The sequence below is a fragment of the Carassius gibelio genome, chromosome B8 (genome assembly GCF_023724105.1).
Source record: "Carassius gibelio isolate Cgi1373 ecotype wild population from Czech Republic chromosome B8, carGib1.2-hapl.c, whole genome shotgun sequence".
Classification (NCBI taxonomy): Eukaryota; Metazoa; Chordata; class Actinopteri; order Cypriniformes; family Cyprinidae; genus Carassius; species Carassius gibelio.
The window spans coordinates 12,140,707-12,166,137 of NC_068403.1; the positions used below are offsets into that span (position 1 = coordinate 12,140,707).

Sequence of the window (25,431 nt, forward strand, 5' to 3'; positions counted from 1 at the left end):
TATATTCAGCAAAACTCACATGGATCCTCAGCACATCCTCATCTGAATCACAGCTCCCACTGACCGTCACCACCACACCACCAGCTTGTCATATGGAATCCATACCTGCTGCAGCTGCCTCACCCAGCCTCTCACCTCCAGCACCAGAGGCCATAATCACGGATAATTACCACCTACCCTCCACGGAACGGACCGTCAACTCATCCATGGCCTCTGTCTCTGTTGTGGATTTAATAAGCACCAGCTCCTCTCCTGCCCCGTTCGTCCACCATGCCCACCGGTGAGTACTATCCAAATCACTCCAGATGTATCTTGCATGCCTCATACAGATGCACTCCTAATGTATCAAAACCAATCCTTTGCTGTCAAAATCCTTGTGGACTCTGGAGCATCTGGAAATTTCATCTTCTCCCACAGCCTTGCTGGATTCTAAATTCCCCGCTGCAAAAATGACACTACCTACCAGATCACCACTGTCCAAGGAAAGCCACTGGGCAAAGGGCTTTTTGCAGACCAAATCCAAGCCGCCACTCTCACAGAAACTGCTCTGCTTGGAGGTGAGGAAGGGAAAAGTTATGTCCCATCAACCCTGCTTCTGGCCCTTCTGGACTCCATCCACAACTGGAGTCTACCGCCCAGGAAACAGCCGAAGCCCCCGACTTCAACTTCCGGTCGACTTCCTTGCCGCCTAAAAAGGGGCCCCCGGTTTTTTTTTTTTGGAAATTGGGATACTCTTCAGGATTCTTTGATGAATTAAGAAAGAGCATAATTTATTCAAAATCTACTTTTCTAACAATATAAATATTTGCTATCACTTCTACTCATCCTTACTGAATAAAAGTTTTTATTTTTATAAAAAAAAAAAAAGAATAAAAATTTACTGATTATTGTTAGAAAATATTTTAAATAAAGGCTATTCTTTTTTACCTTTTTATTCATTAAAGAATCCTGAATTTTTTTTTTTTAATAAAATATATTTCCTATATTCCTATATTTCCTAAATAAATTATATATCCAGAAAAAAATAATAACCAGCACAACAGTTTCCAGCAATAAATCAGCTTGTTAGAATGATTTCTGAATGTGACTCTGAAGGCTGGCATAATGATGCTGAAAATTAAAGTTTGCATCACAGGAATACATTTAATTTTAATGTATATTAAACTAGAAAATCTTTATTTTACATCATTATTACATTGCAAAAAAAAAAAAAAAATGTTGTGATCCTAAACTTTTGACCGGTTGTGTATATAAATACAAGAGGATTAAACTGCATTAAACTCATATCTGTTGTTGTGTGCTGCTGTCACAACAGATAACGAGACAATAAGACAAACACAGTTTATTGACCGTCTCTGCAGGTATGCTGACTGTACAGGATATTCAATGGATATTTCTCATCCTGTTAACCACACAGAACACGAGTCTTTTGCTGTTTTGGTGTAGCCTACTGGTAAAAAAAATTTCAACAATTTTAATCCTGATTTTCTTTCACATGATGCGAGGTCATGGGACTTTCCAACGCTATCGAACAGAACACATGGAAATCCCCACTGCTGTAGAATCCATTGCTCTTAGTGTTTGAATTTTTTCATTAATAATACTTATTACAGTTTAGTTAATTACAGTATGGTTTAACTATATATTTAGAAGGATCAATATTCTAAAAGCTCGGCTTGGCAAACAAAATATTTGAAAGCAACAATCTGAAAGCAAAACTTGACTTGAATGACGACGCGAAAAATACATAGCCTACACCCTTTTTGTGAACTGACTTTGCTGTACAGCTGGTAAGTTTTTATTACATTTATGACGCGCCGGTGCAAGGCTAGCCTACTAAATAATAACTACACGCTTTTGCTGTCTGTACTGTAAAGGCGCTCAAACAGGCTGTTGCCTACAGTAGCCCAATTTTCGTCACATTCGAATTGTAAGGCTTCTTCAGACATATCTGTCAAAACTGATTTATTCACATAGTCCCTATTCTTATTCTGTAACAACTTCTTTAAACAAATTTTATTATAATCTTTTTAATATTTGGGACTTTTTATTTACAAAATAATAATAATCATCCAGCTACAATATAATGTCACGGAAGGCACTTTTGTTTATCCATTCTAATAGGGTGAATACTGGTAAAGTGGGACACTTTCTGATAATTTATATTCTGCATACTTTTTTTATTATGATCCAAATGTATTAGCCGCTCATATGATACTATTCTAAATAGCTTAGGAGCTCTACTATACTATAGACAATAAAAAAAGAAAGAAACATTAAACACAGGATGGATGACTCTTCCTCAAACACACAATGTCCCCAAACCATATTTTTCAAGGCGCTACTGTTAAACTGGGACACCTTTATTGGAAAACTGGGACACTTAAAACACATTCAGTTGTTATTCAAGTGTATGCCTTATAAATTAAATACACAATAACAATATAAACAACAATATAAACAACAACAACAATAATATAAACATCACTTTTTTTAAGAAGGGGTGCAGGTACAGCAAATTCAACCCACCCCCTCCCTCGCCTGCCCACAAAATGTTATATTTGGTTAAATTTATTTCATACAAAAAAAAATAAAATAAAAAAAATAACTTCATTAACATCTCTTCTTGTAGGAATAAACTTATTGCACACAGGCTTAATTTAATTTCTGTATGGTAGGTTAATCTACACGTCAATACAGCCAGTGCAAGTGAACGCCTCCCCGTCTTCAATGAGGCCATTCTCCTCGCCACACGTCTCATGGAACCAGTCCTCACAAACAATGCACATGATCCAGTGTTCTTTGGATCATTTGCATCACCAAATTCGGCTTTACAAATATTTCAAATGTCCTGGCCATCCGAACTTGTACCCTCCATCTTTCTTGTTTTTTTTTTTTATTTTGTTTTTTGTTAGGCTTTGTTTGTTTTTTGAAAAGTGTTAATTGCGTGTATCTCACGGTGAATGCGTGAGAGCTGGCATAGTTTAAGTCAGTCTTTGCTGAAATATCTAGCTAACTAACTAAATGTATGAGGGACATATAAAAAGGTAACTCAATTCTTCCATTAGAATGACTTGAATGGCTGTCCCAGTTTGCCAGTAATTTAACAATATGCTATTGGGAAACTGGGACAGTGTCAAAATCGCATAAAAAAACCCCAAGAAGATTAATATGATTGTGATTTTTAAAAATTCTGATTCACCATTACATCCTATAAAAAAATATGTAACAATTACAAATTATCCATGTGTTGTTTTATTTTTTATAACCTTAACATTATTTACCCCAAAATGCTATGTCATTTTACTTACCATCACAGTTGACTGCAAGGTTGTTAAATATGATGTGCCACACCCCGGAAGTGATGTCATAGCCACAGGATTTTTTTATTTTTTTTATCACATACTTGCTACTGATGAGCTCAGTGTTGATTCTTAGTAAAAGAAACATATCCATGTAAATATATAAATTATTAAGCTTAACTGTCCCACTTTACCCATTGTCCCACTTTATCAGTATTCACCCTATATATATAATTGCTGTCAGTTTATCTTTTTTTCCATCTAATGAATTATATTATGTGTTGATTAATTGATCTAATTAATCACAAACTAAATTTGGCTATGAAAATACCCCCAAAAGAAAGAAATAATTTATTTGATTCAACATAAAATGTATTACACGTTTAGGCTACAACAGCCTAACATAAACTATTCAACATAAAGGAAGATCATTTGAGAAACTGTTTGTTCATTCACGGAAGTCGTTGGTAACCAAATCTTCAAAATACCTTCTTTCATGTTCCACAGAAGAAAGTATGTCATTCAGGTTTGAGTAAATAATGACATAATTACATGTTTTTGTGTGAATAATACCTTTAAATAGTTAGTCCCCCCCCCCCCCCACCCCACCACCACCTTTTTATGAAATAATAATCTAAATAAGAAACTAAAACAGCCAGCAGGTGGCGGTAAATGTCCTTATGAGTCATTCATTTGATTCGTGGTGATTCACTCAGGAATTCAGTAAACACTTGGGGTTTATTAATGGGGTTTTGAATTATTGGTTCACTGGATTAGTTCAAAATGTGGATTCATTAAAAATAAAAAATAAAAACACACATCTTTGTCTTCTCTGAGATGCACAACAATTCTGCTGTGGTTTTACTTTATATGTAATATTTTATGTAAAATTATATCTTATTTACTGAACGGTTGTGTAAAATCACATTTGGGACAAACAGCAAACATGCCCCAATTTCTAGAATTTTAGGCATTTATGAAATAGTTGCCCTGCATCATATCAAAGTCCTTTTCTATAGTCTTTGATCATTTTTGATCATTACACACACACACACACACACACATACATTCTTCTATTTCCTCACCATCAATTTGAAGATCCAACAGTTAACAGAGCCAGCCAGCTGTATAGGAATATAACAACACATAATTTGTATTAGTAGCTTTGTTTTATGAAAGCCTTATAAATCTCACCTTGTTTTTGATCAGCTACCTTATCTATTATCTGATTAAATCGTTATTAAAAATTAATAAATAAATGACATCCATATGCGGCCCCTCCCCTCCCTAAAAAAAAGCCAAGTCCCGCCCCACGCATGGCGGTTGAAGAGGTTTCTGGTAAGGGTGGACCAACGCTGTATCGAAGCTGTGGCCCCCTGGAGGATCCCTCATCTGTTTCAGACAGGAGTGAGGATGGCGTGGTGTCCAGAAGGAAAGTGATCATGACGGACATATCCAACTCTGGGTGGGGCGCACTGTTCGAGGGCACTCCGACATTTGGCTCCTGGACAGCTCAGCAGTGATGCCTATATCAACTGCCTGGAAATATTGGCAGTCTCCTTAGCCCTGTATTCCTTCCTTCAGAGATGAACGTATGTGGCACTGTAATTTTGCCATAGAGATCAGAGAAGAGAAGATTTGAAGCATGCGCATAAAGCTTGCACACTGTATACAAACCCAACACAAAAACAAGATGAACATGCAACAATTTATTAATGTGTTAATGAGGCCTAGTGGTTAGAGCGTTTCACTCCTAACCCTAAGGTTGTTGGTTCGAGTCTCGGGCCGGGAATACCATGACTGAGGTGCCCTTTAGCAAGGCACTGAACCCCCAACTGCTCCCTGGGTGCCGTAGCATAAATGGCTGCCCACTGCTCTGGGTGTGTGTTCACTGCTGCGTGTGTGTGCACTTTGGATGGGTTAAATGCAGAGCAGAAAGTCTGAGTATGGATCACCATACTTGGCTGTATGTCACTTCATTTTCATATCTATATATCTTGTGGAAAATGGGCATCTGATGTCCTTTTCAAAATAAATTGGATAGCCTTTTAATATAATATTCCATAAATTATCAGAGTTTAGTAGACATGATCATTATTTGTAACATTTTTAACACCTCTCTCTCTCTCTCTCTCTCTCTCTCTTGTTTATTCCTAGAAATGTAAGGCACCCATCAGACTGTGCCATTAATGTGAAGTAAACTCAACTGAGATTTGTTATCATGATCATTTTAAGCATCACTGTTCTACTTGTGATTGTTCCTTTTAATTATGAACTTAGTGCTTGTGGATGTGCACGTGCTGAATATGAGATAGACAATCAGTGCTGCCCCATGTGTGCTCCTGGTAAGGATGCCAAAACAAAGTATATGCCGTATGTATAGGAAATAATTAATTAATAATTAATTAACTATTAAAAGTACTTTGAAATACCTCTCCTTAAAATAATACAAATGTTCCAAGTAGGCCTATCTTAAAAAGACATGCACTACATATGTAGGGAACCATGTTCAATGGCACTGCACAGATGATACCAGCACAACTTGTCATCCATGCCCTGAATTCACTTTTAGTGATGAACCCAATGGCCTCATGAGATGCTTCCCCTGTACTGTGTGTGATGCAAGTGAGTGTTTCCACTGTTCATTTAAAAATATACAAATTTGTTATAGATTGTTTAGCATAAGCTTGATGGTGAGGAATCATGTATGTAAATGCAAATTATTAGTTGCTTCAATAAACATGTCCCTTAAATTACATAAAATGTAACTGTTCTGTTTCTGTGTATATAATAATAATAATAATGATGGTGATAAAAAAAAAAACATGTAACCGAATGCATGATTGTTTTTACTGATTAATTTCCAGGCCAAGGTTTAAAAGTGAATAAAGCATGTACTCGGTCATCAGATACTGTCTGTGGGCCACTAAAGAGATTCTACTGCATTAACAAAATGAAAGGTAGCTGCATTTCAGCTGTGCAACATTCTGAATGTAGTCCTGGACAATATATCAAACAAGCAGGTAAATTATAAAAATCTATTGCTTAAATGGACAGTGCAACATGAAACACTTTTTACATACTGACAAACACAATGTTTACTGTCTCTGCAGGTACTGGCTCTACAGATACTGTTTGTGCTGACTGTACAGGTGAAACATATTCAAATGGCTCGTTCTCATCCTGTTTACCACACACAAAGTAAGTGCACGCTTAAGCTGTTTATGTGTGCTGTTGGTCATCATTTTTCATCTTATACTGGTTTTTATCAACAGATGTGAGGACATGGGACTTACAGAAACAAATTCAGGAACATATTCTTCTGACACAGAATGTCTAAATCCCTATACTTCTGTAGCAATCATTTGTCCTAGTGTTGTAGTTTCTTTAATGTGTTTAAGTGTTTTCACAGGTTTTTTTGTTCTGAAAAAGAAACAATCAAAAAAATCTAGTAAGCATTATTTTATTTTTTTTAATAGATCTTATCTTATTAGTTAAATTACTAATGATTTATTTTCTGTTCACACAGGAATACAGGTATACTGAAAATTATTGAAGAAAAAAATAACATTAAAAATGATTAAATAAAACAAATATTTGCCAAGTTTTAAATAACACAATGTTTATTTGCCTTTGTTGTAAGGAAACAGAAAAGCATTTAAATGAAAAATCCAGCTCAAAAGGTGAGAGTAAGTCATATAGATATACTGTAGACATATCCATGACAGCTTATGAACAAGATGATAAATTTCAGTGACATATTAGATCTTAATTCTGAAATAATATTTTGACTTTGAGATAGCAATGCAAAACATTATTTGTATTTATACAAGCTGAAAAGTAATGCTTTCCTTCACTGTGTATACAGTTGTTGCTGGCCGAGAAAATATTGAGGGAGACAAAATGGAAGAACAAGCCCTAACAACAGTTTCAACTCAATCTACATGAAAGAGTTTCCATGTCTGAAGTCCAGCAGAGACCCCAACAAAACCCCAATGAAACAAACTGAGGGGCACTTACGATTTTCTTATTAAGTATTGTAAAACGTAGCAGCAATATGAATGAGCTAACATAACCTTATTACAAAATTGTATATCTGCACTATTCACTTTCTAAAACACTTCTTTTTTTTAAAGAAACAGTATATTAAATTAGTTTAGTCACAATAAATATTTGTATAGATTTATAAAAAAAGTATTATTAATTAATTAATTAATTTTAGGAAATTATATTAAAACAGGCTTTTTTAATAACAAAAAGTATGTGTTCACTTACATTTTATTTAATAGACTATGGTCTACTTCAGTGATAACCTTTAAAAACTGTTTCAGCATTTTGTAGAAATGTTTTTAAATTATTATTTGTATTATTATTATTATTATTTAGGCTACTGAATATTGACTAGTTGTATTTGCATTTTAGTTGGACGGGCACCCTCTTGGTAATATTTTAGTAGCCTACATGTTCAGTAAAGCTTGCGTTACAAACGTTTTTATACATTCTATGGTTACAACCACCAAATAAGTTATATTTTCTTTTCGTGGTCAGCTGCGTGTGGTGTCCACGTTTGGAAATAAAGACAATCGACAGCTTCTGATATATATATTTTTTAGCGATTTTATTTTTATTCTTCTCTCTCTCGCTGGTGGAATTTTGTTTGTATTGTGTGACGTAGACCAGTGTAGGCGAGGTACTTGCATGACGCGGCATGACATCGGCCTCTGTGCTCGAGGTCCGACTCCCGAGGCCCGAGGCTATTAGCTCCGCCCGGCTCGCTGTTAGCTCCGGCTTGAGGATAGTGGAAAAGCGGCTGATGATGGCAGAAGACTGTACACTTGCGAGATGGACGTATGCACATTTTGACAATTTACAATTGCATATGACATTAGATTTTATATATAGTCCTGGTGTGTCTAATATTAATATGTAACGCATTACAATTCTGAGACAGTAATATTGTAAGGTTAGGAATTACTTTTAAATGACAGTAACAAGTTATAATGTATTAGAGTTTGGAAGACTTGCACAACACTGGCTGTAGTTTCGGTTTCAGTTATCGCAATCCTCCTTAATAAAAGACATTTTTTTGTGAATTGGCAGTGAGAACACTGGGCTTGGTCTGTCCCGACGCCATATCAGAATACAAACTGAAACAACGCGGCTATATTTCGAGACAACCAACGTCTGTGACTTATGTTTTGTGAAAGTAGAAGAAGTGGTATTAGCCCTTTCTGCAAGTAAGTGGTTTTAACATTTTATTATTGAGGAAAACGAGTGACCTGCAGTTTTAAACTCCAAATTAGCTTATCACAAGTCTTGTTAAAAAAATGTCCGGATTGTGAGAGCAACTGAAAAACATAGACCAGTACAAGCTATAGCCCAGCAAACATTCGGACGTCTTTTGACCGTTGAAAAGACGTCCATCCGAGACGTCCCGTCATGGTTGAAAAATAGTTCCAAAATGAAAGTTGAACCGACGTCTTTGACGTCTTCTAGACGTGAACTGCACGTCTTTTCTGCACGTCCCTGGCCTGGATGTCTAAATGTGTCGTCTTCTGGACGTCTAAATGCGCCGATTTCTGGACGTCGTTGTCTTCTGGATTTTTAAATGCATTGCTGCATAGTTTAAGTTTATGTATATATAAGCCTGCATATAAAATAATCACACACCCACTGTATATAACATCGTGAAAGGCAATCAATTATGTCTTGAGGTTTAACATATCTTGACAAAAGTTCAAGATTGGTCCGACATGAACGTTCATAAAACGTCTTAATCACGTGTACATCACTAACAATAACACATTATTTGTGGACATATGCAAAAAAAGAAGCATGTTCTGATTTAGCACATTTTATTGTTTTTGAACAGTTTAGCATCTGTTAACCAAACTAAAATACCAATTACAAAATACTGTATTATTATATAAAGGGATAGTTTACCCAAAAATGAAAATTCTGTCATTTACTCACCCTCATGTTTCAAATCTTTATACCTTTCTGTGTTCTGACGATATTGTTTTCATGTTTGCTTTACTGGGACAATGACAAATAAGAATCTTCAAGATGATAATCTATTTAAAAATATGTTTTTCAATGTAATCTTTGTATCTATTTTGGATTTCTGAAATAAGTTTACAGGCCTAGCATTTTCATTAGAAATATGATTTAATGAGGGTTATCACTGAATAAAAAGTGCTGAAATACACAATCTTAAACAAACGCAAATAGAAATTTTTGAGTTTTGACTTTATTAATGTTTTTAATATATAATAATATAAATCAATATTAATTGCATTTATTTTTAAATACTTTAATCATATAATATTAAGAATATTATTAATATTTGAACATGTGGCATAAACACCTTGCAGGAGCCATTGTTGTCATGTGACAAGAAAATCATAAAACATAAGACCCTCATCATAAAATATGTTTGAAATCATTGCTATTTATAAAATCAAAGTGGTGTAAATGATTTTTAAGCTGTATAGAACCAACATGAATTCAAATATTACATTTCTGAGAATGCGTTCACGTGTTTTCTACTAGAATGTTAAAAGATGGTTTCTTTTGGAAGAAGATATTTGGAAGAATGTTAGCAACCAAGCAGATCTCACAATCCATTAACTGCCATTGTAGGAAAAATTATTATGATCGTAACATGAGGGTGAGAAAATTATGACTATTTTCATTTTTGTATGAACTATCCCTTAAACAAACTACAGTTGTTTGGCTCATTTCTTGTAACCTCCAACCCCATCTCTTCCTGGAGTGAGCTTCAGGCGTTCTGTCATTGCTGCATCCCATTCACCATCCACCTCTTCACAGCAGCTGAGGCAAGAGAATACATTTCTTTTTAAAATAAATAAAATAAAACATTTGAGATAAATGACATGCACTTATTTTCAAAATATCTTTATGGTCTACAGCAAAAAAAAGAAAAATTACCATGGACCAAGATGAATGAATCATGAATGAAACATTAGGGAAAAAAGGTAATCAACAAAAATGTACTTACCCCACAGTAGATTTTATGTAATTTATATCGACAAATCCCCCTCCAAGAGTCCTCTTCGAGTCCTCTCCTCCTCGTGGTGGTTGCCTGCTTGATGTACCGGAACTTCCGGAAGAAAGCGAGATCTCGCGAGATAATCTATCCTATCGCGGGATTTTGTAATATCACGAAATATATCAGTATGTTTTGTGTCTACATCTTGGCAGCACCGTTTTGGCAATTACATCCAACTCAGACCGAAATTGTGACCGGGTATATATCTGTTTTACATGTATATGCATAGATTCAATAAAAAATAATAACAACAAATACATAAAACAGGTTGAAATAATTACTAAATTGCAGCATTGCTTTGCAATCACTTAACCACACTGGGCTCTGTGATTATATATTTTTTAAACAAGATAAAGTGAATATATTTACTTTGTATATAATTTTTTTTCCTCCTAGTCTTGCTTGGACATCTTTTCACAAACCATGACGAGACGTGTAAAAGACGTCAGTGGACGTCTATTCACAACCTCTTTAAAACCTCTTAAAAACTACTTGGTGCACTTTAATTAAATATTGCAGTATTAATCAAGCTGTAAGCACAGCGTTTGCATATTCCACAAGGATTTCACAGAGGGTCATGATGGACGTGTAACGCACGTGTAAATGACGTCACTAGGTGACGTCCTCTCACAACCGATTCCCAACGCGGGTAAATATTTAACTACACGTATCTAAAAGTCAAAGAAACAATTATACATGAAACCTCATAGAACTATAAACGTGTACAAACATATCTGAATGCATTTTTAGGAAATGTTCTGCGTTACATATTTCTACCAATTTATGCCATCCTACCGCGACTATTTTTGGCCGGCCACACGACGTCGCCGTCGGACCAATGTTTGCTGGGAGTCTATTACTGTGTTTAAACCACTATGATACTAAAGCCTATGATGGTAGTGTTTCTTTATATCCTTCATTTTTATTTAGATTTTACATCTCTCATCCACCATTCCATTTAATCCAGTTTAGCTGTTTTCATGAAAGAAATATTGCATGATTATATTTTACCTAATGTTGCACAGCTAATTAAAGGGTTAGTTCACCCAATAATCAAAATGATGTCATTAATAACTCTCATGTCGTTTCAAATCCGTGAGACCTCCGTTTATCTTCGGAACACAGTTTAAGATATTTTAGATTTAGTCAGGGAGCTCTCAATCCCTTCATTGAAACTGTGTGTACGGTATACTGTCCATGTCCAGAAAGGTAAGAAAAACATCATCAAAGTAGTCCATGTGACATCGGAGGGTCAGTTAGAATTTTTTGAAGCATTGAAAATACATTTAGGTCCAAAAATAGCAAAAACTACAACTTTATTCAGCATGGTCTTCTCTTCCGTGTCTGTTGTGAGAAAGTTAAAAACTTTGCAGTGTAGTGATATCCGGTTCGCGAACGAATCATTCGATGTAACCGGATCTTCTTGAACTAGTTCACCAAATCGAACTGAATCGTTTAAAATGGTTCACGTCTCCAATAAGCATTAATCCACAAATTACTTAACCTCTTAGCCTGGACCCCGACGCCCTCGTCCTGAACGCCCCTCAACTTGCATGTGTCAGTGTTTATGAATAGATTAAATGAAACGAGAAAAATTAAATCTTGATAAACTATGTATCATTATAAAGATCTAAACCTCAAGCATTGACGACAGATCGCTGTTTTTAAATGGAAAGCTAATAAAGACTGTATTTGCTACATTTGTGTAAGCAGTACACATAAAAACATGAACATTAGAAAAGCTGTACATTCAAGATCCATCGTAATAACAAGTCATAAACATGCACAGCTGTAAATCCCGGTTTAGTTAAGGGTAAGGGTTCACTGAACGGCATCTCATGAAGCACGTTTAGTCCAACGAAGCAATAATGTTGTAATATGGATCATAATTGCTTTGTTTACATTTCAGTTCTTCAACGACAGAACTGTTCGCGTCCGTTATGGAATAACTCACGGTCGGAAACTGTATCTTGGTAGTAAAAACACAGCATGGTTTTGCAGCGTACAGGGTCACAAACAGAATGAGGCGATCCACCGGAAAAAAGAATGAATGAAAGACAGGCGAAAGATAGTATATTTGAAATTTGGCGCTCCCTCGTGACGCGCTCTGATGCAACTGTCAGCTGATGGAGTCGGAACTTATAGCGACCGCCCTTTTCTTTGTTTCTTTTATTTTTCAACAGTTTTTAAATTACATTTTTTACTTGGTTTATGTATAAGCATGCACTACCATTAGCTTCTATTTAATTTTCATTTTAACATTGTGAAGAGCTCACAAACTGTTATGTTTTTGCTTCTATGAAAGAGACTCGCTGTCTAAACGGATTTGTGTTCACAGACAGATGTTGTCAAATCCTAGAACTTCATCATCAGATACTGCCATTCAGTTTAAAAAAAACACATAATGATGGATGTAAAAACATTGTCAAGACATTTTACACTGGAACTTGGACTTCATCACGTTTATTTTGTGTGGTTATTTTGTTTTATTTTTTCATCTGTTTATTCATGTCACTTATCATTTATTGATGTATTCACATTAAGCAATAATTATTGTCCAATTTGCTTTACAGTATATAAACCCTAAAATATGTTATTAGTATTGTGTAGTAATGTAATATAAGGAATAATGAAAATAAACTATTAATGAAAATAAACTATTATTTAAAAAGGTTTATAATACTTAAGTTTCAACACTGAGCACATAGCACATATGCATAATTCATTATGGAAACCTCTGAAATTAGTATGAAACATAGTCATCCATTTATTCTGCAAAATAATGTCAATTTTTTTTTCAACTATTTCTGTTGTAGAATGCAATAGCCTATGTATTTGATATATTTAGTCAGAATGACTGTGTTTTAAATGTTTGTAATGTTAAAAAAAAATGAAAATTACAGAATTGCCTTGTGATGTATGACTGTTTATTGTTGGACATTGTTAGTAGACAAATAAATAAAACTGTGAGATGGTGAAACTAGTATCCCCCCCCCACCCCCCGAAAATCCACAAGCAAATTCATTTGTTGGAGAAACACCGGTTTTAAAAAAGGTGAAATTTCTGAAAAATTGCCAGTTGGCAGAATATTACCATACAGTATTGTAGGAACATTTTTAAGATTTATAACCTTCTACAGTTTTATAAAATTTACAGTACAAACATTTTTTCATCAACTGAAATATTGTTCATATACCGAATTACTAAAAGTGGTCACACAAATACAAAACACTATCATGGTTACACACAACATAAAAAATAATGCAGTTAACATTAATTTAACATAAGATGTAACGTACATCTCTATAATGTGCTTAACTGGTGAAAATAACTATGAAGCAGTTATTTCAGTTTAAAAAATCAAATGTTGGCTGACAAACAGAGAACACTCCACAGAATTGTACATTTAGCAGTACTTTACTGTAAAATGACAAAATGAAATACCATTAAACAATTAACAGGGTTTTGTAGTATAATTTACAGTTTTTGCTGCTGACATTTTTTATAATTTTATACAGTGTATAAATGAGGTTTACAATGAGCTGATCCTTTTTCTGCTTTTTCTGTTTCAATTTAGTTTTCCGAAGAATGCATATGTCTGCAAGAAGCTTGTGGAAGCATGACCTGTAGAAGAACTGAGACTTGAAGAGTCTTGAACTACTGTCACCTTGACTTTCAGTTTTCTACGAAATCACTCCATAATGTTTACAGTTAAGAGATAAATCTACCATCTATCATCGCAGGAATCAAAGCTTCCGAAGGTTGTGCTGTAGACAGCACAGTACTAATGACATCCAAGATCGACTGAATAAATCTAGACTGTGGCTATGTTTGCTTTAAGGATCATTATTTTTATTACACTAATTGTTCCTCTTAACTATAAACTTTGTTCCTGTCAGTGTTCTCATGCTGAATATGAGATACACAAGCAATGCTGCCCAATGTGTGCCCCTGGTAAGACTGCAAGTTATAACATATATACTTCATAACTTTATTAATATATTTTTTCATCTTTATATGTTTGTTTATTTGTTTATTGATTTACAGTATTAGAAGTTTGTTGTTGTCTGCCATAAAGAATTTGTTTCAGTTTAAATTCATTCACACATTATAAAGGGCTTTTCTTTTATTTAATTACTAATTAACTATCTGAAATTATGAAGGGCTTTTCCAATGCTTTCTAAATACTCTGATATTTTGATTTGATTTTTTTCCAAAATGGTAAAAATATTATTCAATATTGTTAGAAGTCAACAACAAATTTTATGTGCTGCCTTTTCAGGAAACCATGTTCATTGGCACTGCACAGATGACACCAGCACAACCTGTGTTCCATGCCCTTCATCAACTTTCACTGATGAACCAAATGGTCTCACTGGATGCTTTCCTTGTACTGTATGTGATGCAAGTGAGTGTTTCCATTTCCACTTGATATGTGGTCATCTGAAAATGTCAGACTGATGGTGGCAAACGTCTCAGGTTATATGCATGTAACCATGGTTCCCTGAAAAGGCAACAAGACACTACATCCTCTAGCAGTTAATGTGGGGAAGTCCTTCAGTGTGGTGTCTGAAGTACATGTCTAAATATGATAATAACATTGTCTGGTGACAGCCTATGACTTCACTACCAGCATTGTACAAAAGGGTGCTGGGAGAATACGTCATCGACTACATACCCAATAACTTACCTGATAAGGGCTGATATGATAAAAAGATATCCAGTGCAAAGAAAATTGCAATGTACCGGAAATAAACACCTTCCACTGGAGCAGAAAAGGAGATTTCCTATAGATTCCTTTTTCCAGATCCCATGAGATGGAAAGCCATCACTGGCATACCCCACCCCAAGTGGGAAGTGTTTGTCATTGGTATCTGTGACAATACACACCTAGAGTGGGACCCAAAAGGGTACGATGCCCGTAGTGAGTAAACATTACCATGTATATGGATATTAGAAAGTGCACATGATGCTCAGCATGTGCGCTTGGCATAAGCATGGATTTTAGAAAGGGCACTACCAAGCTCAACCATGAGGGCAGACCATCAGGGAGGCCAAGGAATGCCTATCAACCTGGTATGACTACCTCACTGACCTCAAAGGAGTGGAGTACTTGACTTTCAGATTAAGAGGAAACCTCACAGGTTCAAACTACACATAACGCTGCTCCTGGTAGCAACCCTCTAAATCGAGGGGAGCACTGTCAAGCTCCATTATATGGGCAGTCCGCATAGTAGCACAACATAGGGCTCGGGGAATGGCATGCTCATAGGAGACCTTGTAAAGTAAGGGGAGCAGGGCCAAACTCAACCTTGAAGGCAGTCCATCAGGAAGGTTAAAGGGAAGCCTATCAGCCTGGTGTGACCACAACACAGAGCTTAGGGAGTGGAGTACTCAACTCTCAGATCGAGAGGAGGACTCACATACTCAATCTGGGAGCAGCATGCTGATAGAAAACCATTCTGGAGAGGGGGAACCACTGCAAAATTCAGCCATAATGGCAGCCCATTAGGGAGGCCAAGGAAGGCCTATCAACCTGGTATAACTGCCTCACAGAGCTGAAAGTAGTGGAGTACTTGACCCACAGATTGAGAGGAGAACTCATATGCTCAATCAAATACCTGAGTAAGGGGAGGGGGATCCAAGACAGCAAGGCCTGGAAAGAGCCGTTGAAAGCCTACAGTAATTGGGAAAGTATAGTAGACAACAAAATCAAGATCACCAGAGTGAAGTGGATGACGTATTCTCTGGCACCTTTTATAACATCCCAGCAAACATTTGGACGTCTTTTGACCGTTGAAAAGACGTCCATCCGAGACGTCCCGTCATGGTTGAAAAATAGTTCCAAAATGAAAGTTGAACCGACGTCTTTGACGTCTTCTAGACGTGAACTGCACGTCTTTTCCGCACGTCCCTGGACGTCTAAATGTGTCGTCTTCTGGACGTCTAAATGCGTCGATTTCTGGACGTCGTTGTCTTCTGGATTTTTAAATGCGTTGCTGCATAGTTTAAGTGTATGTACACTGTTAGAAATGTCTGTAAATTTAACAGTATTTAACTGTAAAATGAACTGTATTTTACTGTAGGACAGTTATACAGCATATTACTGTATTTTAAAGTTACATTTTGGGGAATACCCTCTTGGCGACAATAAATTACAGTATTTTTAATTTACTGTAAATCTAAATACAGTAAAGAAAAAATGAGCGCGAAACCTGACCAATCACAGATCAAGTTTTATTTCCCACTTGGAGAAAGAAGAAAACAAGACACACAGATGCGAAAAGAACCAGTCAGATGCAAAGGTGGGTACAAATATTACTTATTTTACTTTAAATATATTATATCTTTGGTTTAACTAAAACAAAAATATAAATAAAAAAAACGCTGCCACTGATCAGCGCGCAGTCACCTCACATTTATGCTGTGAAGAGAGCTAGAGAGAGTTGTGGGGACACTGTGCAAACATTCATATTTCTTTCCTTTCTTTCCCTTTTCTGAACGTTTCACCGTCAAAATATGGACATTAACGGGTCTCTGCCTTGGGTTTGACCACTCCAGGAGCTGGTGAGTGTTCATGTGAACTGTTAGCCGAACAACAAAGCTTTCGTGGATTTAGCTTAAAGTCAGTCGGATTTTTTCCCGCTATTATCGCTTGCTGTTAACTGATTACCCCATATAAATGCACGTCATGCTTGTAGTGCTAGAGTAAAACCCGCAATGTTCGTGTCGTGTGCAAACACTGGCGTCTCTGTGGAGACATTATACGCCTTTATTAATCATGACAAAGGGAATAAAAACACGGCGAATTTAAGGTTTTCGTGTGCAGTTCCTGAATGCCCATACACTTTCCAAAGCCTCTCCGCCCCTCAGTCTCATATTTAACGTTACCTTAAACACATAAAGGAAACTAAACAACCAAGAGAAAAATATGTCTACTTCAAATGTAACATTTGTTCTGTACATCAGCATCGGGAGAATAACATAATCTCGTTCGCGAAAATGCGCCGCAAATGGCACAGAACATAATGGAAATGTTTTCAGGGGACCCCAGTAAGTGACGAACCCGACTGTGTACATCCAATGCGCGATCAACGGCTGTCCGAATTCACTCACTCGTTTTCATTCACAGCTTCAAGTGAACCGTATTAGTGGACTAATGTAGAAATGAGTGAATGAGTGTTAAGGGGGCGATTTCGGATTTAGCCAACGTAATTTCCTCATTATTTTAACCTGGGATGTTCTCGTATCAGCTTAATAGCTGTACTTAGGACATACATGTCTTATTATTGCTGTTAAAATAACTGTTGCAAATAAATACATTTTATACAAAAAAGTTTTCGTAATATGCTTTATTTATCTGTGTGTGTCTCAACTTTAAAATTAGCTGTTTCATCTTTGGACCCTACATTACCTTACATTTCTTACCTATGAAACTTATTTAAACATAACATTACAATTTTTTTTACAATGTTACTAATGTATAGATTAATATCTCACCCTCATGTTCTTTTTACATTTTTTATATTGCATATAAAGTTGTATGTCATAAATATGTAATCTCTGTATTTTTTGCAAGAAAACAAAAGTAGACGTTGAGTACTAAACATGCTCCATCCGGGTTCGTCACATATTGGGTCCCCTGGAAATATTTCCGTTGTGTTCTGTGCCATTTGCAGTGCATTTCTGTATTTGGTTGTGTTGTGAATATTTGGTTGTTTTGTTAGACATTTTTCACATCAAATGATCTAACTTTTTTTTCTGTTATGTAAAGGTTCAATGTTAACCCTGACAGCAGCAAGTGCTCCTCAAAGTGGGAAGATGGTGCAAAGGAAGAACTCTGGTCTGAACCCTCATGTATCCTCCTTCATTAAAGGGATAGTTCACCCAAAAAATTAATTCACCCATTAATAACTCACCCTCATGTCGTTCCAAACCCGTGAGACCTCCATTTATGTCCTCTGTCCCTCCATTGAAGCTGTGTGTTCGGTCTGCTGTCCATGTCCAGAAAGGTAAGAAAAACATCATCAAAGTAGTCCATGTGACATCAGAGGGTCAGTTAGAATTTTTTGAAGCATCGAAAATACGTTTTTGTCCAAAAATAGCAAAGACTACAACTTTATTCAGCATTGTCTTCTCTTCCGTGTCTGTTGTGAGAGAGAGTTCAAAACAAAGCAGTTTGTGATATCTGGTTCGCGAACTAATCACTCCATGTAATTGGATCCTTTTGAACCAGTTCACCAAATCGAACTGAATCATTTTAAATGGTTCGCATCTCCAATACGCATTAATCCACAAATTACTTAAACTGTTAACTTTTTTTAATGTGGCTGACACTTCTGAGTTCAAACAAACCAATATCCCGGAGTAATTCATTTACTCAAAAAGTACACTGACTGAACTGCTGTGAGGAGAGAACTGAAGATGAACACCGAGCTGAGCCAGATAATGAACAAAATACTGACTCGTTCTCGAGTCAGCCACATTAAAAAAGTTAACAGCTTAAGTAATTTGTGAATTAATGCGTATTGGAGACGCGAACAGTATAAAAAGATTCAGTTTGATTTGGTGAACTGGTTCAAAAAGATCCGGTTACATCGAATGATTCATGAACTGGATATCACAAACTGCTTTGTTTTGAACTGTCTCACAACAGACCCGGAAGAGAAGACAATGCTGAATAAAGTCGTAGTTTTTGCTATTTTTGGACCAAAATGTATTTTCGACGCTTCAAAAAATTCTAACTGACCCTCTGATGTCACATGGACTACTTTGATGATGTTTTTATTACCTTTCTGAACAGGGACAGTATACCGTTCACACAGCTTCAATGGAGGGACTGAGAGCTCTCGGACTAAATCTAAAATATCTTAAACTGTGTTCTGAAGATAAACGGAAGTCTCACGGGTTTGGAACGACATGAGGGTAAGTTATTAATGACCTAATTCTGATTTTTGGGTGAACTATCCCTTTAAGGAGTTTCTGGATTTCAGCTGGCAAAACTATTAAGCTACTAAGAGCAAATACATTCTACACAGGAGTTTTCTGAATTTGTAAATTTTTAAGATTGTTCTTATGACTGAATCTGTTCATGTCTGTTGTTTTAAAATGCTCTTAATATGAAACTTTTATGTATAAATTAAATGTATTCAAGTTTTTGGAAAACTGAAAGTACAATCTGCAAGAATATTAAAATGTTATTTCAAGTATTACAATTTAACTATTAAACCAATAAAAGAAGTTAAACAGTCTTTTGTTTCTTTTTATAGTTTTTACTACTGAGACATGAGACCTGTTGAAATACAATAATTTGTAAAGTTTTACAATACATAATAAAAGTGAACCAATTACAGTAAATTTCACAGTGTAAAGTAATATTTTATTGTTTTAAAATATATAAAAGGAGAAAAAAACATAATTGTGTTTTACAGTAAAAAAATATATTACTGCAAATACATTTACAGCAAGTTAAATGGTACTGTAAATATGAATACAGTATTTTTACTGTAAGTTTAATTTACAGTAAGTTACTGGCAAACTGCTGCCAGTAAGTTACTGTAATTTCTACAGGAAATTTTTTACAGTGTATATATAAGCCTGCATATAAAATAATCACACACCCACTGTGTCACAATTATGTCTTGAGGTTTAAAACATCTTGACAAAAGTTCAAGATTGGTCCAGTCAGACATGAACGTTCATAAAACATCTTAATCACGTGTACATCACTAACAATAACACATTATTTGTGGACATATGCAAAAAAGAAGCATGTTCTGATTTAGCACACTTTATTGTTTTTGAACAGTTTAGCATCTGTTAACCAAACTAAAATACTAATGACAAAATACTGAATTACATAAAGGGAAAATTCTTTCATTTACTCAACCTCATGTTTCAAACCTGTATACTTTTCTGTGTTCTGACGATATTGTTTTCATGTTTGCTTTACTGGGACAATGACAAATAAGAATCTTAAAGATGATAATATATTTAAAAATGTGTTTTTCAATGTTATCTTTGTATCCATTTTGGATTTCTGAAATAAGTTTACAGGCCTACCATTTTTTTCATCAGAAATATGATTTAATGAGGGCCATCACTGAATAAAAAGTGCTGAAATACTCAATCTTAAAGTGCATTATTATTGTTAAAAATTTATATTTGCAGTGTTGGTTTATTAATGTTTTTAATATATAATATAAATCAATATTAATTGTATTTATTTTAAAATACTTTAATCATATAATATTAAGAATATTATTAATATTTGAACATGTGGCATAAACACCTTGCAGGAGCCATTGTTGTCATGTGACAAGAAAATCATAAAACATAAGACCCTCTTCATAAAATATGTTTGAAATCATTGCTATTTATGAAATCAAAGTGGTGTAAATGATTTTTAACGGTATAGAACCAACATTAATTAAAATTTCATTTCTGAGAATGTTTTCTACTAGAATGTTAAAAGATGGTTTCTTTTTATCAATTCTTCATTAATCTTGTCATTGACTTACACAGTTGTCTTATAAACACAAAGATATTTGGAAAAATGTTTGTAACCAAGCAGGTCTCACAATCCATTAACTGCCACTGTAGGAAAAATTATTATGATCGTAACATGAGGGTGAGAAAATTATGACTATTTTCATTTATGTATGAACTATCCCTTAAACACATTACAGTAGTTTGGCTCATTTCTTGTAACCTCCACCCCCATCTCTTCCCGGAACAAGCTTCAGGTGTTCTGTCATTGCTGCATCCCATTCAGAGTCTCCACCTCTTCACAGCATCTGAGGCAAGAGAATACATTTCTTTTTAAAATAAATAAAATAAAACATTTGAGATAAATGACATGCACTTAATTTCAAAATATCTTTATGGTCTACCGCAAAAAAAAAAAAAAAAAAAAACTTGGACCAAGATGAATGAATCATGAATGAAACATTAGGAAAAAAAGGTTATCAACAAGAATTAGATTTTATTTGTATTGTACAAAAGGTGTAATGCTTTAATGTGATGCCCTTGAGAAACACTCACAGTGTAACTGTGAGAAAGTGAACAGGACATTTCTGATAAGACAGGAGAGCTGTGATGTCCCCTGAATAATTAATTAAAGCGTACCAATAAAAATTACATCAATATAAGTAACTTTTAGCCTTCTAACGTTAGCTAATTTTAGCCATACTCAGTGAATTTCAGTTGACAACGTGGGCATTATTTATCTCGGTTCCTTCGTGTCAAACAAGTAAAACTCAAGCACGTTAATCAAATAATACAAAATGTACTTACCCCACAGTAGATTTTATGTAATTTATATCGACAAATCTCCCTCCAAGAGTCCTCTTCGAGTCCTCACCTCCTCGTGGTGGTTGCCTGCTTGATGTACCGGAACTTCCGGAAGAAAGCGAGATCTCGCGAGATAAATCTATCTATCGCGGGATTTTGTAATATCACGAAATATATCAGTAGGTTTTGTGTCTACATCTTGGCAGCACCGTTTTGGCAATTACATCCAACTCAGACCGAAATTGTGACCGGGTATATATCTGTTTTACATGTGTATGCATATATTCAATAAAAATAATAACAACAAATACATAAAACAGGTTGAAATAATGACTAAATTGCAGCATTGCTTTGCAATCACTTAACTACACTGGGCTCTTTGTGATTATAATTTTTTTTAAACAAGATAAAGTGAATATATTTACTTTGTATATATATATATATATTTTCCTGCTAGTCTTGCTTGGACATTTTTTCACAAACCATGACGAGACGTGTAAAAGACGTCAGCGGACGTCTATTCACAACCTCTTTAAAACCTCTTAAAAACTACTTGGTGCACTTTAATTAAATATTGCAGTATTAATCAAGGTGTAAGCACAGCTTTTGCATATTCCACAAGGATTTCACATAGGGTCATGATGGACGTGTAACGCACGTGTAAATGACGTCACTAGGTGACGTCCTCTCACAACCGATTCACAACGTGGGTAAATTTTGAACTACGCGTATCTAAAAGTCAAAGAAACAATTATACATGAAACCCCATAGAACTATAAACGTGTACAAACATATCTGAATGCATTTTTAGGAAATGTTCTGTGTTACATATTTCTACCGATTTATGCCGTCCTACCGCGACTATTTTTGGCCGGCCACACGACGTCGCCGTCGGACCAATGTTTGCTGGGATGGTCGTGCCAGTACTGATGCACAGGCATTCGTCATCCAGTGTTGTGGTTGTGTTTAGGTGTGTGATTCAAACACAGGTCACTCGAAGGTCAAGGTGCTAGAGGATGCAGTTGGTGTTCCCTCGAAAGGTTATCATGTCTGTTTATTCAAGTCATTTAAGAACTGCATTGTTGCAATCTAGTTGCTCCAGGAAACTGTGCCTGACAAGAATATAGTGTCAGTGGCTTCAGATGTAACTGTGCCAGTGTCTTCTGAAGCCCCATTCAGATTGTCAGCCCAAATCAGATTTTGTGCATATCTGGATAGAATCTGATTCCCTGCAGACTTGCACAAAAATCTGATTTTGGCTGACAGTATGAAGAAGGCATAAAAGACAATAAATGCAATGCTTATTTTTTATTTTTTATCCTAGGCCGTGGTTTAAGAGTGAATAAAAAATGCACTCGGTCATCAGACACTGTTTGTGGGCCTCTAGAGAGATTCTACTGCATTGCAAAAAAGAAAGGCTACTGTTCTTTAGCTTTGCAACATTCAGAATGTAGCCCTGGCCAATATATCAAACAAGCAGGTACATTATTTAAAAAAAAATCCAAGTATAAAAACATATGAAACATTGCTTAATTGTTATCTGTGCTGCATTAAATGGAAAAGAAAAAGGAAGAAATGAATAGAGAAACACAACAGTGACAGTTTAATTTGCTGACTGTCTCTGCAGGTACTGGCTCTACAGATACTGTATGTGCTGACTGTACAGGTGACACATATTCAAATGGATCTTTCTCATCCTGTTTAGCACACACAAAGTAAGTGCTCACTTATGCTGTTTATGTGTGCTGTTGGTCATTTTTTAACAAATCTGATTCTGCATGCAATATTATTTCACAGATGTGAGGCCCTGGGACTTACTGAAACAAATCCAGGAACAAATTCATCTGACACCAAATGTGCAAATCCCTCTACAGCTGTAGCAATAACTGCCCCTATTGTTATAGTTACTTTAATAATAATTTTAGTAATATTATTTTTCATATTTAAACATATTTGGAAGAAGAAGCAATCAAAAAGTACAGGTAAGGGCTATTCAGTTATATTTTGTAATATGAGATCTATGTTGTGTTTTTTATATAATGGAATTTTCTTTGAAAATTCATCAATTATTCCAGGCTGGGTCACTTTGATAATCATTCATATACACAGTATATTGCTACATTTTAAAATGATGGTGTTGTACAGAGGATTTTCTACAGATTTATTATTATTATTATCAATTTAAATTTTTGTGATAAAGTAGCATTTAGAGGTTTGGGGTAAGAAAAAAACAAAAAATAAACATAAATCAGTGGCATTCATTTTAATGATTCTATACAAATAATATCAAATAAATCGTAAAATAAATTACATCAGGGTTTCCACAAAAATATTAAGCAGCAAATACTGTTTTCAACTATAATAATAATAATAAAAAATGTATAACGTCATGTTAGAATGATAGTCTTGTGACACTGAAGACTGTAATAATGGCTGCTTATGGCTGTATAATATTGTAAAATACATTAAATTATAAAATATATACTATTTTACGGTATTAATGTTTAAACTGTGTTTTTGAGCAAATAAAATCACTTTTGGTGAGCATAAAAGATGCATTTCTAAACCAACAAAAAATTATTACAAATATTTGACAGGTAGTTTTTTGTGAGTTACATTAATATATACTTTTTTTTGTTGTTGTTGTTCAAACAGGGATACAGGTATGTTCAACTTTTTACATGAAATAGAGAAGGTAAAACAGTTTGTTTACTATGTTTTAATAATGTTTGTTTTTGTTTAAAAGGAAACAGGTTTACCGTTTACTGTTGAAAATGACAGTTCTAAAGGTAAGATTAATGTATATCGTATACAGTACAAAGACATGCTAGATGCAGTTTATTCAGCTTATATAGATAACGATCCAATATTAGATTTTAATTATGTGAATGATATAATATTTTGTTCTTCTATGGTTATTTGACTGTGTCAATAAATTAATGTAAAAAAAATTTGTGCTACTGCAAGCTGAAAAGTAATGGTTCAATTGTTTTTTCAGTTGATGGTGACAGGAAAATTGCTGAACCATTTGAAACAGAAGTCCTGACAACCTGTGAATGACTACAGTTTCTACACTACTCAGATCTTTCACTACATTTATCAAAGGAGTGAGATTTAGCAGTTTGAGCCAGAGTCATTGAAACAAGTCAAACAGCATCAAATTATTTTGTCATCATCTATTTAATCAACTACTAATGAACTACTGTGTGTGTCAAGCCTAAAAATAATAATAATAGTAATATTTAACGTAGCAACAAGTACATGAGACGGAATAAAACTCCATTAGCACTTTCTATAAGACGGCATCTGACAGTATTTAAATGTTTTTTTATAAGTATTATACAAAGGCTAATTATCGATCAAGTGCATGCAAAAAAACCTTGTCAGACTGCACTGGCAAATATGATGATCTGTATGACAAAAAATGACGAAGTATTTTAAAAGCAAATGATCGCAAAATAAAATGTTGGTTATATACATATAAAAAGCCTTTAAATTGGCAGCATAATCATGGGTGATCATAAGAGATGCAAAAACATAAAAGAAAAGCAAACTGGACATGAGAACAGCTAGGCTATAGGACTGTAACGTGGGAGCCGATGAGATGTGAGACATGCAGATCCATGTGCAAGCTTTTATTACACTAAGACATGTTCATAACAGGCATGGGTCAAACACTGGCAAACGGGTATATATAGGAGAAGACAAAGAATGTTCCTATGGCAAGCGTGGGTCTACGATCCAGAGGGCTAAGCAAGAGGGTTA

General features: G+C 35.0%; 1 protein-coding gene and 1 long non-coding RNA gene across 4 annotated transcripts; one reads left to right on the forward strand and one right to left on the reverse strand.

The window, feature by feature from the left end:
* Positions 1–1,505: 1,505 nt before the first annotated feature.
* LOC127963559 (tumor necrosis factor receptor superfamily member 14) lies at positions 1,506–25,153 on the forward strand. Of its 3 annotated transcripts, none has more exons than XM_052563535.1 (10): positions 1,506–1,790; positions 5,460–5,647; positions 5,802–5,927; positions 6,170–6,325; positions 6,416–6,503; positions 6,578–6,753; positions 6,832–6,985; positions 7,171–8,150; positions 8,403–8,539; positions 13,952–14,202. In XM_052563535.1, exons 2-7 carry the CDS (start codon positions 5,524–5,526, stop codon positions 6,846–6,848), a joined length of 687 nt encoding a protein of 228 aa, XP_052419495.1. In that variant the 5' UTR covers positions 1,506–1,790; positions 5,460–5,523; the 3' UTR covers positions 6,849–6,985; positions 7,171–8,150; positions 8,403–8,539; positions 13,952–14,202. The 3 variants fall into 3 exon arrangements, with proteins under 3 accessions (XP_052419495.1, XP_052419494.1, XP_052419493.1); XM_052563533.1 differs by lacking the exons at positions 1,506–1,790; positions 5,460–5,647; positions 5,802–5,927; ... (1 more) ...; positions 6,416–6,503; positions 6,578–6,753 and adding exons at positions 14,657–14,782; positions 22,991–23,146; positions 23,294–23,381; ... (1 more) ...; positions 24,413–24,455; positions 24,665–25,153 and having other exon boundaries at positions 6,797–6,985; positions 13,952–14,328; XM_052563534.1 differs by having other exon boundaries at positions 6,578–6,985.
* LOC127963562 (uncharacterized) lies at positions 9,875–21,791 on the reverse strand. The gene is made up of 3 exons (XR_008154866.1): positions 21,670–21,791; positions 21,086–21,170; positions 9,875–10,053 (listed from the first exon to the last, which is right to left on the reverse strand). It is a non-coding gene; the product is annotated as an uncharacterized LOC127963562 (long non-coding RNA).
* Positions 25,154–25,431: the final 278 nt, after the last annotated feature.

What these genes read in the sequence shown, in the direction of transcription:
- LOC127963559 (XM_052563533.1), top strand. Translation starts at nt 14,202, where the DNA reads ATGTTTGCTTTAAGGATCATTATTTTTATTACACTAATTGTTCCTCTT. An exon ending in CTGCCCAATGTGTGCCCCTG is followed by an intron (nt 14,329 to 14,656) that starts GTAAGACTGCAA and finishes CTGCCTTTTCAG; the next exon opens with GAAACCATGTTCATTGGCAC. An exon ending in TCCTGTTTAGCACACACAAA is followed by an intron (nt 23,382 to 23,463) that starts GTAAGTGCTCAC and finishes ATTATTTCACAG; the next exon opens with ATGTGAGGCCCTGGGACTTA.